At 37.8% G+C, this 19,741-nt stretch overlaps 1 protein-coding gene across 2 annotated transcripts in view; it reads right to left on the bottom strand.

Annotated features, from left to right (window-relative positions):
- The window catches only part of FAM189A1 (family with sequence similarity 189 member A1), a 54,538-nt gene that overhangs the window by 9,429 nt on the left and 25,368 nt on the right, over positions 1-19,741 (bottom strand). Inside the window, exons 1-6 of one of the 2 annotated variants that reach the window (XM_015638771.3) lie at positions 14,494-14,578; positions 7,913-12,569; positions 7,471-7,610; positions 5,166-5,326; positions 4,420-4,555; positions 93-168 (exon numbers count right to left, since the gene is read on the bottom strand). In XM_015638771.3, coding sequence (XP_015494257.1) covers positions 93-168; positions 4,420-4,555; positions 5,166-5,326; positions 7,471-7,578 — 481 coding nt within the window. In that variant the 5' untranslated portion in view covers positions 7,579-7,610; positions 7,913-12,569; positions 14,494-14,578. Of the gene's footprint in view, positions 1-92; positions 169-4,419; positions 4,556-5,165; positions 5,327-7,470; positions 7,611-7,912; positions 12,570-14,493; positions 14,602-19,741 lie in introns of those variants that run through there. The other variant, XM_033517066.1, reaches the window with a different exon arrangement.

Below are 19,741 nucleotides of genomic sequence, written 5' to 3' on the forward strand. Positions count from 1 at the left end.
AGGAGAGAGAGGGGAGAAAAAGAGAGAAAAGAGAAGGTCTGCTCAAAACTCCCACTCCATCTTTAAGGAGACAAATGCAAAGCCACGATCACCTTGTGTGCTGAAGTCTGGAGTTGTGTTCCTCTCCCCCAGGCTTGATTCAGACACTTGCTGAGCAGCACCAGTGACCTAAACAAACATTTGGAATGAAAGAGCTCATTAACCTGCAACTTACCACACAAAGCGTAGTGCTCAGGATCTGAAGGACACACGTGACAATGCCGAGTCACTTTAATATGAGCAGCTATCTTTTAAGCTTTTTAAAGTACTTTACATCTTTGTGTCAGGAGCAAATGCTGGGCAAAGGCACATGCTTAATGCAACTTTTCATTTTTCCAGAATCTACAAAATTCATCTAGAATTCACAGGCACTTGGGGCTGCAGGCTCACACTACTAAACTTAATGTCTGCAATGCTTAACACCAATGGGTTCAGTAAAAGCAATCTCTCTTTCTAGTCTGCATTTCTCATATTGTGCTTGGTTTTTTGTTCACCACACCATATCACCCTAAAATAGGAGAGGGAAAACCAGAGACCACAAAAACAAGCACAAGAGCAGTATTTTCCTTTAGCTATTTGTGAGGGTGTTAACTCTTAATGTGTTCTGAAGCCCTGTAACATCGTTCCCATCCAGGCGCTCTCCAGCTCGTTGGAGATGGCTGAATGGAGATAGTGTTATCACTCACCTTTTTTCTGAAAGGGTAGGTCTAAGGGAGTAGCTTCCCTTCACTTTTGAGAATCATGTGAACAAAATACAGAATCATTCTGCTGGAAAGACTGGATCCATAAATACCTGAAATTTAGGAAATTTTCTTTCTACTGATTTGAATAGACTTTGGATTGGGCTTTGTTGCCAATATCAATAGACTTTTAGCAGTTTTTTTGGGAATGTGATTATAAAAAAAAAATTATTCCAATAAATAACTGGTAACAACAAATGAAAAAAAATACAAAAAAGGTTCAAAAGGAATGAGATTGGTACCATCCTGAGCAGAAAGCATCTTATGTGCTTCTGTCTGTAGGGCCACAATTAACTAGTAGAGCTTATTATGGTTGGTGACAGCCTAGAAATCAGCATCAGTCACCTCTGTGCAAACCTTTTTGTCAAACATTATATCTGTGTCTGGCCTTCTAAAACATTAGATGTGACACAATCAGTCTGAAGCTAAAAGGGAAAGAGCTTCCATTTCACATGCCAGTGTAGATTAAAGTACACATATTTGTACATAACTTACTGTGCTTTTTTTCCTATCTGTCTGTCTGTCTCTTACTATGAGCAAGTGACCAGGAAACTTTTTTTGGTACAAATTCAGTTTTTAAAAATTATTTTAAAGGTTAGCAAATACATCTCCAAACAACAGTACCAGAAATACTTGAACTCAGCGAGAGATGGGTAAAGGACTGGGAAGCAAAAGTGAAATCACTCATATTTTAAACAATTCCCTTGGAAATTTCTGATTCTTTCTTGATTGTAGCAGAGTATTACATATGTGGTAAAAAGTAAAATGTGGTGTCACTTGAAGTCACAGATTGTTCCTGGGATCTAGCTGTGGAAGTTCTGGAATCTAACTAGAAAAGTAAGAAATGTTCACAATTGGTTTTTGTTGCTGTAGAAAATTCAGACTGACCACCTTTTGGAAGAAATAGGGTAATGTTTTAAGAGTGCTTGTTTCTTTTTTAAAATCTAGGGATTTTAGGGGCTTTCATAAATTCTTAATCTAGGTGCTTTCATAATCACTGACTTAATTTCTTAATCACTGACTGGAAAATATCTGCTAGAAAATTGTGCTGAAACATTTATCGACACTCTACATTGTCTGAATAATTGCTGAATGCATTTTATATACATTTGGAATTGATTAACCTTCTTGCTTGGGGGAAGGAGAATCAGAGTTTTAATTGTAGGAAATAATACTGACAATTTTGAAGCCAAGTCAGAGTTTTGGTTCACACAGGGACAGAACATGGTTTAATGCAGGTTCCTGCACAGCCAAGGGTAACAAAACCTTATTGAATTCCACATCCTCAGACAGTCACTAAGCCATCAATAGAAAAAAGGAAGAAAACCTGTGCTTTTAACAAGTCCACACAGCCTAAAGGTTAGAAAACCTTACAAAACACCATCATTGATTTAGTTCACACAGAATCCTGATCTGTCTGTTCTTATCTCTTCCATATCCCAGTCAATACTTTGCACAGAATACAGTGTGAAAACAACTTCTTTTTACAGTCATGAAATGGGAATTCCTAATCAGTACAGATGACAATAGCAATTTCTACATGGATGCAACCACTTAAAAATTAACACTGACATTTGTTGCCCATAAAATGCATGAAATATCCAGTCTAATTTGGTACAATTTAATAAAATTCTAAGGACCTCAATCCTTTTAAAAACAAATAAAACCTATTGCTTGATGCACAGTAAAAGGTTTTATAATTATGACATTATTACATAATGGTTCCCAGAAGCACTTTTGTAGCTAAATCCCTGCCATGATTTCCATTGCCAAGCCTGCCTTTGAGGGATTTATAAATCTCATTATTTCAGTTCCTACTGTACTGTGCTCTATGGGAGCATTTCCAACATATAAGAGCTCAGGTCTTTATTTTGTTCTTCTTGTAGACCCAAAATTGTCTTAGACTTTGGCTCCATCCTCTATTTACAGTTCAGCTGGGACACTAATTGCAAAAAATGCATAAAGGCTTTTGTTGTCAAGAAAAATCTGTGGCTACAGTGTCACTGGAGGCTTTGGTTATCCCTGCCAGTGAGCTCCAGTGCTGAGACACAGAGCCTGACACAAGCTCTCTGAACAGCAACTACCAGGTTCATATAAACTCCTGGTAAGAAAGAATATAATCATCACTATTAGAAATGGATCACCACTCATCTTCCCTGGGGATTAGAACAAACACCTCTGGAGCTCAATTGGCCAGAGGTGAACAGACAAGGTGCTGAATCTGACCCCAGATGCCAAAAATTAACAGTAAATGCATCTACTTACTGAAGCCAAGCCCTTCTTGCAAGAGCATGACTGCAGCTTTAAGTCACATCTTGTTAAATTATATTTTTGTTACATGCTGGTGCTATTGTGCTGCTGCGTGATGCTCACACCAAGAGCAGTACCAGTTACAAGAGTGCTCAAAATGATTTTGTGCTTTACTAAGCATATTACTTTTCTATGTGAATTACTTTTCTATCACTATGAAGTGATTCATATTACTTTTATCCGTGTTTTTTATCACTGAAAAATATTGGCTTCTCCAAGGCTTGCAGGTTCATTTGAGTTACTGCCAAAGAAAAAGGATGGAATTTGGATAAAGAAATATTCTAGAAGGAGCTGGTCTTGAAAACTCCAATTTTGCTATTCAGCAAGGAACTTCACTCACAAGCAGTTTATACAGACTCATTTTATTACAGCCAAACAAATCAAAAGTAATGCCATGTTTGGCCTGTTATGCTGGGTGGAGGGTACAGTACAAGGCAGGGATCAGAAGATCTGTCAGAAGCTGCTTTGTCAGCCACACAAGCTGCAAAGTTAGGCATATATTGGAGAGATTTAATTGTATTTTTGTTGGAGGTTTTGCATTTCAATGTTCTTTTTTTCTCAGACATTTGTCTTTTTAACTATCTTAATAATCTTCTTGTGTATAATAGTAAGAATGAGTATAATTTCTTTTTTTCTGGTTTTCCCTGAGGGGAAAAAAGTCACTAGGAAATATTTCAATGTATTTTGGGGAAAGGCAAAGTAGTCCCCTCTGTAATGTGGGTGCAATTTGGCAACCTGAACATAAGTATTTCTTCACTGTGCTATTAGCAACTGATAAAGAATACCTAGAATGTTTGAATTCTGGAGTTTTTACTAAAGCCTGAAAGAAATTAGAACTCCTAAAAGCAATTGTTGGTATTTTCCCTTTGTGACAGCTGATTCAATTACCACAAATCCCTTCAAGCAAATGCTTGAATCAGCTCTGGCTATACATGCAGATACATTATAATTCCAGTTTCAGCTCAGTCAATACTGTACAGTACAGAATAAAGCAGAAAGTGTAACAAATATTTGTCTCAAGTACACTGGTCCTGTCTGTAAGTTCAGGGTAAAGGTGTTCTGCACTCTCAGAAATAGCACTTTCTTGCCACATAACAGAAGCTGATTACTAAACACTCTAAAATCAGAAGGTTAAGCAATAGAGAACTACTCACTGCTATTGCATAGGAAGTAAAATTTGTTGGCTAAACCTTTATAAAGAAAATGGTCTGGAAAATGTTTTTAAAGAATGTAAGTATTTTCTAATGGTTTTCTTTAAAGTTTATCTAGAATTGTTTTGCACCATGAAAATTTGAAGAGCACACAAAGAATTTCTTTTGGTTTTCCTCACCTGACTGGCAGGCATCTCTCCAATCACTGCCTCATAAGGAGGGGGCAGCTCACTTGGATACAGCATCCCTGGGCTATTGATGGTTACTTCATATAAAGCACCAAATGGGGAATGAGGGAAGTCCAGATGGAGACTTCTACATAAAAACATAAAGAAGCAGACAATTAAGAAATGGCATTGGATTTACTACCTACACCACAGTGATGTAAAGACTTCTCTGAATTCAAAACCAATACACTACAAAGAATTACATTCAAGGAATGTACTACACATCCAAAATGAAGCCCTTGTTCACAGGGTAGCATTAATAACTTTTAATCTAGGATGCCAGCTATCTTTACCAGCCTGTTTTGCTTTTGTTTTAACTTCCTTTCCAAATTAATACACTTAATACAATTATTAATACAATTATTCCAAAAAATTGTAAATATTTCCTTAAAAAATTAAATCTCATACTCAACTTCAATTATATAATGTTAATAACTGTGAAAGGATCACTTACAAAGAGGTCTTTGCTCAAAGCTCAGACATTGTTATCTTTGTCTTAGCTAAATTCAATCATTTCTCTATTGCAGTAGTGCTTTAACACAAATATTTCCAGATGTAGCCTAACAAGTTTGTAATCTCTGTAGAAAAGAAGAGCCTAATGTAAGTGAGGAACATTTGGCTTCATCTTCTTTGAAAGAGATCCTTAGTCCACAGCTGAGAACCAAGTGCTGACTGCAAGAACAGGGAAGCAGAATCACCTCTGTGCCTCCCCCACGGGCGTGCAGGTGTATTCCGGTGGGTAGTAGGGAGGGGGTGGGATTGGTGGGATGAACTCATCAAAATCCAAGGTTTGGTGCAGGACAGTTCCATGTGGAGTCATGCAGTCAGGATTAGCAGAATGTGGCCTCTGTGGCAGAAACTGAAAATGAACAGGTAAAGTTCCTTCAGATGGTAAAAAAACATCATCACCAATATCAAAAATTTTAATAAAAGATCAATATAAGTGACCCTGACCAATACCAAATTCATTAATACCCAAGCTGAAATTAAAAAGGCACTTCTGGGAGTGTAAGAATACTTGTGACCAGTAAGGAGGGTGAGTCAGATTGCCAAAATACAGCACAAAGTTTTACTAAAGACAGAGAGGCCGTGGGCCTCCAAGTCAGTCACTCTTAGGTTGCAGGACAGATATTTACAATTGAATGGCTTTTCAAGGAATATTTCTACATTGTATATTGTTTTATTGTTGCCCCACATAATCAGTTCTATTTTAGTAACTGATGAAAAATAGATATAACTACTAAAATAAGTGTTTGCACATTTTTGTTTCCAATCTGAGCTGCCTTGCACTTACAGAGAAAAAAAAACCCAATGCCAACCCCCAAAATGCTATTACATAGACATCATGCTTTGAATAAAACAACTCGAAATACCCCACCCATTTTTCACTTCCAATGAAGGGAAGTGAATTAGTTATTATTCTTGTAAAGTGAAATATTCTTAATAGCTGTTTGTGGTTTGGTGATACAGACACTGCACACTTAAATGTGGTATAAAGGTTGTAAGTACTGGCATAAAAGTAAGAAAAACATTTATTCCATATACACATCTCAAAACCCAAAAGAAAATAACTACACTGCACAAAAAAAAGCCAATAATACTGAGAATCACATCAACATTTATGACAGGAACCTCATCAGCTTTGAGTGGAGCAGGAATTTAAAGAAGCCATTCCAATACCACTGATATCAGGAACACTCACAAGTGTTCTGGGAAAGGCCTGAACTAATTCAGGATCAAATATGGACCATCCTCAAATCCCACAACCCACACCTGGCTCTATTTGGTCCCCATGGTTCAAAGTGGACTAAAAGACAATCCAAAATCACAGCATTTTTTCTTCTCCAGGCAAACTTCTGCTGTCATATCACTTTTCTTGGATCAGTAGATGACTTGATCTTTAGCTCCTGCCTCCTAAAACAAGCCAGCTGAGAAATTTTGCTGAAGGCACATTTATTTTTTAGACTGGAACAAGACAACATATGTTTTTGTACTGTTGGCTCATTACATTATTGTTTGTTTAAATCCATGATAAAGATTTGGAAAGCAGTAAAATTAGTTTATGCTTAGAAGATCCAACAAATAGAAAGTAAAAACCTTCATTTTTAGTATCACAGTTCTATATTTATCACTTTTTGAAATTTAACTTGGTGTAGTTCTGCTGAACTAAGATAATTTACATTACCACAGAAATGATACTGGTCATCTGTGTTTTAAAGCTTGAGTTACTTCTTAGTTCTAATAAACTCACCCTATGTTTGTTGTTTCAAAGGTCAGAGCTGTAATAATACAGCACAGCAGAGGGTCAGGGGGACCAATAACAGGTTGTGAAAATGAGATATTAGCTGCTCACTGATCAGCTCCCCAGAGATATTTCCATGTGTAACTATTAATAAAGAACCTCCTCTGCAGGATGTGTTATTTCCTTACATCCAACAGCCAACCAAGGACTTTGAGCCATTGTGCTCTACTCACTGTACAGCATAGAAACAGACATGGCATCAGCTCCATTTACTCTTCGTTATGTGGAATGTCTGATGCTCTTTATCCTCCACATGAGGTGGGATGCTGTTACCCAGGTACCATCAGACATTTCTCTATTTGACTTACAGAAAAAAACCAACTTTCTTCCTGTCATTTGGTCTAAACTCATCTGATCTTTCAACAGCCATTTCCCAAAGTATAACATTACATTGATATCAACCATTAAACTCCAAACTTCTGCTCTAAGCAACCATAAGCAGTCATCAGTCTGCAACTATCTCAAACACATGGAAGAATCTTTTAGGAAAAAAGGAAGCAAGAAAAATCTCAACATGATTATCTAAAACCTGTAAACATTTCTCATAAAGAAAACAAATATCTGAATACTCTGGGTCACATTTTGTACACTATTTGACTCCACCAATCTCAAGGCTACCCTCATTTTCCTTAAAGAGTTGATAATTTGGGTCATTTTTACAGTTTGGAAAGAAAGCAATTTTAATTTACAACTTCCTTGACCTTCTCCCAGACTGTTTCCATACTGCCATGGACCCCGAGCTTTGGTTTGCACCAGAGAACTTGTAGCTCCATTCCCTCAGTCCTGGAGTTCCCTGGAGCTGGATCCATTGAGCCTCATGTTGGGAGTGATGCTCTTACCACTGTCAGAACAGGGCAATTAAACACACGGCACTTTCACAGCAGCAGAACCATCAGCACACACTTTGTGGGACATGACAAAAGGGAGAGGTTTCACACAGGGCAGAAGGGGCTGTGGTTTCAGGAGGAAAAGACCTAATGCTTGGATGAAGTTCAGTTGAACAGCAGAAATATCTGCATCCCTTTCAAGATCCAAACCATCCAGTACAAACCATGGCAACGGACTGTGACCAGCACTTGACAACAAGCAGCAGAATGGACATGAAAATACACGTTTGGGGGGTGTTCATAAACAACAGTTTACCTGTGTGATATCATCCTGCTGGAAGGCACAGAAATTAAAGTGAAAAAGGCTGTAAGAGGGAAACTAGCAGGAAATGAAACCATAGCAAATATAAGGGATTACCACAAAGAGCAGATATCCTTGAGAAAACAATTGAAAGCTAGTAAGTGGGAATTAAGTCATATTTTATTCCATATTACGTTATCTACTGATCTCTGCTAGCCTGTAAAAGCTTATTCTTCCTACAGGAAAATTTATTTTAAAAATCTTCAAGAGTTAGTCTCAAATAGTGAAGTCTGGCAGTGTTTCAGTAAAGGCTTAATACAAATTTCATAGGTTAAAAAAAAGACAGTAATAAAACACAAAAAGCTGAGAAAGCTGAAGAAACACTGACAAATACTTTCACGCAGAAACACCCATTTCTGGCATTAGAAGACAGCTGTTATCAAATAACCAGTCTCAAGATACTGATGGCAAGCGGGACAGGCAACAAGAACTGCCAAGCAGAAAATGGGGGTGGTCTGTTCAGTCACCAGGATAAACAGGATCAAGTTGCACTCAAATATCATGTCAAAAACTACAGCTCACACTACAGAACAACTCCCAGCCAGCCTTGGGATTAAACTAATGGCCACTGGGGAAGCAATGGATAGAAATGGTTGCAGACAAGGATGAACAGCATACACCCTAAACACCCAACTGCGTTAAAAGCTTAGCAAAAATTTCTAGCTATCAACAGATACTTCAAAGATATTTACTTGAAAGAAAGAGAAAGCCCATGGCTGTGGAAATCCAAAAGACTCAACCATTTCTGTTACCCTTCTGGAGCTCCTGGATACTGGGAGCTGTCAGAAATCTGACAGGCAATGAAATACAGATCTGGAATTCATGCTCTGCTTTTAGGAAACAGTTGAGCTTGTGTTTGAAGCTTGGCATTCTAACTATTACACTCACACAGGTGTTTTCTCATCTTTGGCCTTGGTTTAGTGTGTGAAATGTGTCCAATACAAGGTGGGCATTACACAGCCCAGTGCATGTGCTAAAGGGATGTGTAACACAGAGCCCACACTGACCACAGAACTCAGTGTGTTTTCACTGGGCACATCTGACTCGGACAGAGTTGAACAGCCTGATTTAAACAGCCCTCATACTAAAAACTACTTATTTTTTTTATTTTGTCTGCAGTTATGAGGAAATGTTCTCTGTCTGGTTGCAGCAGGGTAAACAAGAAAGCTGAAAAATGCTGTAAACCCACTGCTTGGACCCACATTCAATACAGAAGTTTTCCATGGCAGCAGCAGCAAATTGTTAAGAAGCAGAGAATTAGAAGCACAAATGCTAGAAGTACCCCACTTCCAGAAGAGGTAAAAGTTTTTGAAAATACAGGTATGCTCAAGGGTCCATTGCCATAGCACTGAGAATTCCACACAGCCAACAATGGGCTGAACACCAGTGACCTCCTCTGCCAGCTCACAGGCTGCAGCCAGACACATCAGCTATCCCTGCCCAGTGAAGAATAACACATCTCTCAGTGATTAATTTTTTCAGGTGAAATAAACACCTTTACATAAATATGTGTAAAATTGTAAAACCCATTCTCTTTTCTTCAGCCCAGATTTCCAGCTCTTCTCTGAAAGGTTGTCTCTAAGTTGGTCACTGAAGTGATCAGAAGATATTATTCATGTTCTGAATATTTTGAGTACACTGAAGTAAAAGATGATGAAGGAGACCCCGTTAAGGAACTGAAGAAACAGCAGGTAAGACCTGTCAATATAATTATCTATTGAAATAATTCCTTATGTGATACCATGTGGTTCATCCTTCTGCCCAAGGTACGTGAGAATATCAACTCTGCACCAGGATTCCCAGCTCTGGGACCTCCCCACTGAGCATCAGCAAAGACATCCTGTGCTCTGTGTATCCTGCAGCTGCTCAGCACCACTGACCCCACGTAAATGCCACTGCTGGGAGCCACTGCTCAGCAATTACAGCTTACCTAAACCACAAGTGACATCTATCAGTGTGTGCCTGGTGCTCTAAGGGAAACTTATCTGGAGTTTTTCCTATATCTGCAAGTAATTACCTCTGCCTTCCATATCACGTTTATTAAATATACTGTATAACATCAAAATTAGTCCTTTGCAGACTCCAGAGTTCATTATTCTCATTCCAGTCATTTATAAAAATCTGCTGATTTTTGAGAATGGGAAATAAAAATTTCTAATTGCATATAATTAAATACTGGCATGTTATTCTGAGTAAAAGCTCTGTGCTATACACTCAGTTCTATAATTCTGTCTTCAATTAACTGCCCTCTTGGACAAGTTGTTGTTTTCCTTTTCTGAAACACTGGAATCAGTATCTGCTGAAGGGAAATGTAGACTCCAACTGTCTACAAGAACAGGACCATGGCTGACTGTTCTAATTTGTCCCTGATCTTAAAGGGAAATTATGAGACAGAAGATATTTTGATAAGGAAAACACATTCAGATTTTTCTGCTCAGTTGTTTCCAGTTGCTATTCCTGCAGTTGTCACAAGCCATTGGCTCTGTAGCCTCATGCGCATTGCTCTGCGATATCTTTTTTTGAAGTACTGACCATATTTTAGTCTTAAATACTAAATATTCTTATTCTACCAATAAAATGTTTGATGAAAAATGGTACATTTTTTAAAAACGTCAAAAGATTTTCTGACCTAAAGTTTGCATTTATGGTGGGTGTGAGGGGGAGTATTTCTGCAACCATATTTACATTTAGGATCTTTCTATAGATGTACATCACTCCCAATGCATATTTCTAAAGGGACTGTCAGATGGCTTTTACAGTACCTGTAAGTGAGCTTTGTGTCCAAAAAAGGATTATTTAGGTTTTGATGTAACTAGATTAAATAATAAATTATATGTAATAATGTAAGATCAATTCTCACCCTGAAGCTTCACCCTGCAGGTTTTTAAAATTACTATTTCACCAGAATGTGGGGGTTAAACAATGCCAGCAAGATGTTACCCTCATACAGAGGTGCTTTCTGCAAGGTGCTTGAGTAGAAATATTAACTACAGCCTATTAAGATAATGACATGCTGAATTATCATTAGGACTGATGAAAACAGTAATTAAATGTTACAGCTTGCATGTGTCATCATTACCTTATTTTCTTTACAAAACAACAGATGGTTTTAGGTATCACACAACATGAACAGCTACTAACAGTGATAGTGATAAAATCAGAACACACTTGATATCAGTGCCAGCACTTCTAGGATAAGAACTGTATAAACGTATCTGGAGTGGAAGGAGGACTGGAATAGGTGTAATTTATGCTTTAGCTCGGCCACAGTGGGTGCAATATCTTATATTTCTTACTTTAATCCAGGCAGCTACCTCCTGAAGAAAACAGGGTGCATTTTCCCAGTAGCCACTCATCAGACAAGATGCAAACTGAAACTGCCTCAGGGAACAAATGAGATATCATGGAAGTGACAGTTTGGTTATTAAGAGAGGTTTCTTCACATTACAGAGCCTTGATATGATCTGATTTGATTCACATTTATCTCCTGGAGGGGTGTGGACACAGAAAGAACAATTCTAGGAAGCCCTGTAATGGAGTGCAGCCTTAAACTCTCCAGTGAAACACAACAAATGCCTTTTTGATCTTTAGCTACGGTATCATTTTCTCTTGCAGCTTTAGTACAATTGGTACGGTTTCTTTCTCGAGCAAATGGATATACTTAACACAGTGAGAAAGGTTAAAGTGAAATGAAAATTTTGGGGTACTTTCTGAAACAGCCAACTCAAATAAGGAACAATCTTGAAAAAATATAAAATAAAATACAAAGCAATAAAACCACTCTGAGGTATTTTGCAATATTTTTTTTTCCTTAGAACCTGAAATAAAATAAAAATCCTCTTCAAATTCACTGGAAAATTTAAACTGTGCTTACTAGAAGGCAGCTTGTGTTTTTAGGATGTTTTTCCTAAAGGTTGGGATCTTCAGGAGATAGCAGTTTCCAGTAAAATACATCAGTTGGCCTGTATGAATCTAAACACTTGCTCTATGCAAAAGTCATCAACAAATGACAAAATCACAGAATCACTGCTGAAGATTTTCTTGAGGCTGTTGTACCTGCTTTATGTCAGTAAGTAATATATTGGAATTCTTTGAACTTGCAAAAATTACCATTCCAATGGACTAATTTCTGAGACAAGAACACTAACAGAGCACAGGAATCACAGAACTGATTGCTCTAATGATAACCTAATGACATCCAAGGAGGGTGTTCCCTCCTGTCTCCTCTTGCTACAGGAGAGCCTACAGAGCTCTTGAATACTGTAGAACAGAGTAAAACAATCAGCACAATAATTTAAACATTTTCAGCTATGAGGACTGGATCTCTTGCTGCTGCTGTCAAATTTCCAACATGGTACAGCTAAGAGAAGATGCATGCATCAGTGAAAAGTTAAAGGAAAGAGCACAAATCCAGCATTAGCAAGCAAGAAAAAAGGAAGTTAATCAGATTTCTGGGTGTAGTAGAGCAAAGGGGGACTGCAGATCATGGGACAATAGGCTGAAAGTAGTGAAAGAAAAAGAAATCCTCAGGTGAGAGTTCAGCTGGTCTAAGTCAGCGTAGCCCCAGGGAAGTTACGCTCACTTAGGCCCGGCAGGAATCTGGCTCAGCAACCTGAAAAAAGAAAGGGAAAAACTGATAAACAAGAAAAGACTGGGATTGAGCAGAAATAGATATATATATATATATATATATATATATATACACACATATATATATTTCCCTTCTTCTGGGGAGAGGGAAGAAAATTCTTGTCGATGGAGCTGAAAGGGTGGGAGAATGGACAACTAAGCAGGAAGACAGCTGGAAACACAAAGCATAGGAAGCAAAAAGAAATTAACACAATGGCAGCATTTCCAGGTGGGAAAGAAAGAATCTTAAAGACATCAAAAATGAGGTGGCAGAGAGAAAAATTATGTGTTTTTAAGGAATTTGACTTCCTATTGAGGTTACTGTTTCCTGCATATACCCATCAGAAGCACTTTAATATTGTTCTTGGTTCATTGTTATTTATTTGTTTTTATGCCTCTGACACTGCTAAATACCATTAAATGTAGATCAAGATTCCTGTATTATACATTTCTGGATCACTGCTACTATTTTTCCACTAGACAGACAGATTTTTCAAGGTGTGATAATCTCTTCATCTCCCCATCATCACTGCAAGGTGAAAAAGTTCTTTAGTCAATGGGCATTCTTGAAGCAAATATGGAGGGGGAAAGTGTGTGAAAAGAAAGAATACCCAGAAAATGATAAAAACCCTTTAACATTTAAAATATAAGTGTCTTCAGCTGAAATTATTATTTCTGTTAATTGTTTCACATCCATACTAGTGTTATTAAATAAGCAGTATTTATAAGCCTCTACAAGCCTGCACAATATGCATATACAGAGCCCTATAGCAAAATGCATTTATGTACTATTTGTAGTAATTACCCAAACATATGAGTCTAACTTATTATACCCATTACTATGTGAAACAAACACCAGACCCTGGCCTGAAGATATTCTTTAACTGGGTTTGAAACCCAGTGACTGGAACACTTGTCTAGGAAGGACAGTCAATATCAATATCCATGGCACCCAGTGTATTTCTAATTATTCATTTATTTTTAAAACAAGCATGCCTGCATTGCAGGCTATACACCATTTCTGTGTTGTTTAATTGGTTTGCATCTAACTTAATATTAGGTTAGGTCAGTCTTCCATCCAGCAAACTTATTAAAGTACATGGCCTGTGTTAGATTTGTGTGTTTGCCCTCCCTTATCAAACAGGACATTTCCTAGATTAATCAGCAATAGAGCAAGGTTACAAGCAGTGTAGCTGGCCTGAAAAATACAAAGGTTTTTAATTTAATTTTTTTTTTACATTGAAACCTTGTAAATCCCAACACTCATTTGGAATAGGAAAGCTCCCTTTGTCCAACCAAAACAAGACAGCATCCTGTGATGCAACTGACTCTGCAGAAGACTAATGATCCTCTTCCCTCTTGTTTTGAACACAAATGCTACTTTGAGGCTGAACATGTTTTCCTTATGAAAACACAGTTATTGGCACAGAGCTGTGGAAAGTTCCAGTTTTGAGCTTATACTTCTCCAACTCTGTAGCTCTCAAACCAGACTAGTAGTGAAAACTGAGCTCTTAAAGCTAAGTAATTGCTCTGGGGAGTGTGGAAACTGGAGATAATATACAAGTGATGACAGCAAATGTAAAGTGCATCTGTAACTGAGCCTTGTTAATAACCTCGTTAACAAAAATACCAACTCCCAATGGCAAAATCCTGATCCTAACACTCTACTATAATACAGAAACATTACAACACAGCAGCTCCTGACACTGCATACATCTTTATGCTATATTTATATAGATGTATGCAGATTAAAAAACACACCCATGTACACACACATTCTACCACTACACAGAGACACACAAATAAGCTTAAGTTTGTAAGCAAAGAGTATGTGCAAATGAATATCCACAGAGAAGGACACTGTGTTATGCTGGACAAACCCTGTGTTGTCACTGAAACGTACTCACCATTTGCAGAAGATCAGAAGAAACCATCTGCATGCAACACATTGCTGTTGCCAAAGCACAGACAATGGTGGAGATGATATTGAGAGCGCACACACTGAACAACAGGTCCTGCGAAGAGACATCAGCAGAATATCATCTCTTACCTCAGGGACACAAAGGACAGGAAATGCTTGAGCAATTTGATAACAAACACTGATATTGATTAATATGGTCTCAAATAACTGGGTAGAACTCATTTAGCTTGTAATCTTTTTCAGGTAGCAATCCACAAAGGCAGCAATTACAGAAACAAACATCTTCCCTTTCCCACTTCTCACAACACATTTGCTATTAGATATTTCCTCAGAAATATTGATATTCGAATTTCCTAGTTCCCCCAAAAGACAAATTACTCTTTCACAGTCGACTCCAAGCAGCAGCTATCACAAGAAAGATACTATGAAAGACACTTCTGATTAAAAACGACATGCAGAAATATTATTGCGTTGAGTAGTTGAAATCTACAACTTATGGTTGTGTGTTAAAAAAATTCAAGTATGAAATAGAGACTTATCCTGTGTCAGAAACTTGATGAGTCTGAAATATTTTTATGTGTGAGAGAAATGCAGTGATTACACACCCAGACATTTCACCTTCTATTGATGAATTGAGTGCCTGTGGCCATATTGTTGGCTTGGTTATTTTTAAAGAAAAAGAAGTTTAAAATATAACACAGAGTATTGGTTTAACAAATAGAGTAAAAGAAAATAAATATTTGAATTAAAATGAAGCATTTTTATAGCAATGATGTCATTAAAAATAAAGCATCCATCTCTCTTCTAGTCACTGGATTTGTATTTTCCTTCTCCACAGCCAGAGAAAAGAAAAGAATGTAGTGTGTTGGCAACATTTCAAAACTACTACAATCCTTGTACAGCAACTGCGTGGCTGCTGTGTGGCTCAGTTCTCTGAAAAGACAGTAAAAGCACTTGAGAAAAAGCAGCAGAGAGAACAGATGGAAAACTAAATCAAAATTGCTACAGTACCATGAGTAAAAAACACTCACTGTATAAAGAACATTCCATAGGATTTAAGTTTAAGGGAGTATTTCATTCATTGTCAGTGCATGAAATAACTTCCATGCTATAAATCGCTTTGTTTTCCCCAACAGTTCTGAAACAAATGACAGAAAGGGGCAGATTTATTCCTGCCACTGCAATTGCTTGCTCCTCAAGTGACCTTCATTTGAAGATAGAAATGCCAGCCATAGGAACCAGGCAGACAGTAAATGGGCCAACAAGTTTTAGTCATTTAATAACTTACACTGAGCCAGATATGCTCTTGCTGATCTGGTCAGGAGTTTTCTGTCTTCTTGGCCAGCCCCTCAGCCAGGGAATAATGAATCATCAGCATTAACAGCAAAATACTGGGAGGGCCAATCACTAACTCACTTACAGAAGGTGATATGGAGGACTCACTCAAAGTCATACAGACCTACTTAGAGCATTCAAATGGAGGTAAACAGGCAAAGTGATCCCTGGAGAGTCAATTAGTTAGCAGTGGCAAGAGAAGGAGATTGAGATCCTTCATGTTCTGCTTTCCACATGCAAACCTAGATAAAGAACACTGAGACACAGACAAGATCTAGGGTAGAAAATGGAACAATTTCCTAGCAGGAAGAAACTTCATTCATTGCCTACTGCAGCCATTTAAATACAAAAAACTTAGCCAACCTGAGTGCATAACTTAATACCATTTATACTAAATAGTAAAATCAAAGTTCTAAATTAGGATGCAAAGTGTCTCCAAGATTCTCATACAATTTTACATATCCCAAGACAGACTTAACTGTACCTCTGAGTCTCGTGACAGATGTTTCTTTGATCTGTTCCTAAAGGCCCCACAGCTTCATCCCACTATTGCAGTATTTATTTTTACCATCAGTGTCCTGGTCCCAGAGATGAAACTCATGGCTTCTTTCTTTCCATAGCTCTTGAGAACACAGCAGACTTTTATACCTTTGAACTCTATTATCACTCTTGAAGCCTTTTCCCCCTTTACTACATGACATATTAACACCATTTTCTCCAAGTCTCGACTGAAATCAACTTTCTAGGCCTCTGAACATTTTCATTAATTTCATTTGTTTCACCTCACCTGGGTCCACATTTTTCCTTAAATGCAGAATCCTAAACTAAGCACAGCAGAAGGCCTTGCAAACACCGATTCTAGTTAGAGGATTATTGTGCCTTGCAGGCTCACCCTGAGCCACCCTGAGCCTTTCCTTGGCACGCTGGGACAGCTGCACTCCTTTTATTATTTGGCATTATGGTCTTGGGGGTTACTGCCCACAGGAACAGCAGCCTCTTTCCACACATTCCTTTCCAGGCTAATTCCTGCTACAGTCTCTTTGAAGGTGAAGGTACAACTAGAAAATTCCAAATGCAAGAATGCAGAGTTTTTATGTATTTCATAAAGATCAATAAGGAGCAGACCTGGCAGTAACCATTAAAAGGCAGCAAAATTAAACGAAGAGATGGAAAATATTTTAAAATTTGAACAGAGAGAGTAATAACTGAGCAATGACTGTGAAATCCTCACCACCACTAAGTATTTCTTAAAGCAAGACTATTCCTTTATTTGTTTTGGCTTTTTTATCTTAATCTGTTTCAACTCAAACAGGAATCAAACTGCAACCCACCCTTCTCCTCTGCTCCCCACTCCCCCCATCCTCCCTAAACATTAAGGAGCCTCAGGAAATTTACCATTGTCAGGAAATTCACTCCCTGTACCCTGTAGAAAAACTAATTAGATAATCCATGACACTCATTTATTCAGGTATAGATAAAAAGTGAGCAGGAACTAAAGTCCTCCATGGCCAAATACGCTGCCAGAAGGACAGGGTAGGTGCTTACAGATGGCAGCTGGAACAAACAATGACAATTAAGATGTCCATCAGGAAATGTCTGTGAAAAAGCGGTAACCACAACAGGGCCAGTCGTAACTTTCCACAGCCCCAGCCCCAGCCAGCTACATTTATAGGTGGCTAAAGGAGCAGGAAATCTGTATTAAATACAAAATCAGGGAGTTTTAGTAACAGCTCGTTAGTTGACATCTACCAGAACACTAATCAGAACACATAACACGTGAATCTCTAATGGTATGAAATACAATTCTCTGCTCCTCAGAAACGGCTGAACCAATTTTCTCTTAGATGCTGTCTTTGTCTTTTTAAGACAAAAATGATTCTTCAACAGGTTTATATGATAATTAATGCTTTGATGAGAATGATGTACTAGGTAGAATTATTCTTCTACAGCTTCCATATACAATTTTCTTCATGCACCTTAGCTCACTAACTGCAGAGGACAGAGGACATTCCCCTTCAGAGTGGAATCAGCTGTCAGAATTTCCTGGAGCCGTGCCTAAATCAGTCCAGATACTCACCCCCAGGAGTCAGACAGCATTGTGAGCTGTTTCTCTGTGGCCACTTATTTTCCCAAGTAGGTCCCTCACTAAATCTCAAAAGCTGAACTAAAATTTAATACCAACAGTGAAAAAACCAAGATTTTGTGGTTGCAGTAATCCATTTATATTACAACTTGAATAATTACCAAACTAATGGTGCCAGCAGCACTTGCATAACTGTTCATCATGCTTTCCCTCCATAATAACAGCCATCTTTGACTTATTATATGGTCCCAAACAATACCTGTGCATTCTCAAATCTTCTTCATACTGTCATTTTCCATATGTCTAACTTAAGGACAGAACATCTATTTTTTATTTTTCTTAATTCAAGCTGTTTTCACTATTATTCTTTTGACACTGTTTTTGTGCTACTGCACCTCAGTTCTTCCTTTACTAGCATAATTAAAATAATTCATAAATGTATAAAAATGCATGTTCTATAAATGCGTAGTCCAAAACCCTACAGAACACAATAAAATAGGAGACGTATTACAAAACCTCAATATTATTTAAAATGAGTGTTAAATTGCAATCTTTTTTAATATTCTGTATTGAAAAAATGTAATTTTACAATATAATTAATTGAGAATATCATATAAAAAACTCATACTGCAACATGCTTGAAAAGCAATTTGTCCTAAAAACTGATTTTCTTTGTTTTCCATCAAACTGCTGAGTGATAAAGCAGTCAGATGGTATCAAACTGGAATAAGTAAAAAATTGGTGATTGTCACATCGATAACTCAACTGTAGAAACAATCATTTAACAAAGCAATTCAGAACAGCTGTTAGCACATGAAATTACCTGACAAAAGCAAAGAGATGAGATAGAATCTAAAATGAAAAATGACAATGGCATGAGTCCCATCACCCAGTGATGGGTGCACTGGTAAGGCTGGGTCCTGTATAACCAATGAACACTCACTGCATGTGTGTTCACCCTCCTGAAATTTTGTCCTTCAGAACTTCATTTGTACCTCCTATCACAGCAAACCAAGCAAAACTGGGCTGGTATCACTTCACTGTAATAGTGAGCCATACCCATAGAGCCCCTTCAGCTTAGAAACCAATTTATAATTGAATTTGTCTCTAGTATCAGTTATCTTTCAAAACCATCAAGGAAGCCAGACTGAAACAGGAATGTCTGGACATCTTCAAAACTCAACTCAAATGCCGACTTTGGTAAATATTTAGTCACTCTCTTGCTTCTTCCTATCATAGCAATAAACTGTACTGTAAATTAAGTTATGTGCATGAACATCAAAGCAGAGAATTTATTGCTCAGTACAGGCCATACCATACAGATGAAGCACTATTACCTCAAAATATTCACTCTGCCAAGTATTAGACAGAAAATTTATCAGCTGTGCTGCTTACACAGAATTGAGAAACTGTATTCAATCCTGTTTTGCTCTAGAAGGAAACAAAGTACATCCATTTCATTTTATGAGTTCCAGTCTGCTCAACAGTATTGAACTGACAGCTCTTTTTACAATACACTCACATTTTGCTGCCTGAATAGATTATTTTCCTGTGGAAAGAAAAGATTTGTAGTCTTTGAGGTTCTTAAGTTCTTGGCACTTTTGAGACCTTAGTCAATATACAATGAAAGAAGCAAAATCAGCTTGCTGATGTGTAAAAAGAACACTCTGTAAGCAGCAGCCCTGAACACGCAGATCTCAACATCCCCAGCGATCAATGGCTAAAAGCAGCTCCACGGCTGCAAAGCAGTGGAGATGATTTCTTTTCTCCTTGATTGACTTCAATTATAGTGTGCTTCATTTCTTACACTACTGTA

The sequence above is a fragment of the Parus major genome, chromosome 10 (assembly GCF_001522545.3).
Source record: "Parus major isolate Abel chromosome 10, Parus_major1.1, whole genome shotgun sequence".
In the NCBI taxonomy this organism is placed as follows: Eukaryota; Metazoa; Chordata; class Aves; order Passeriformes; family Paridae; genus Parus; species Parus major.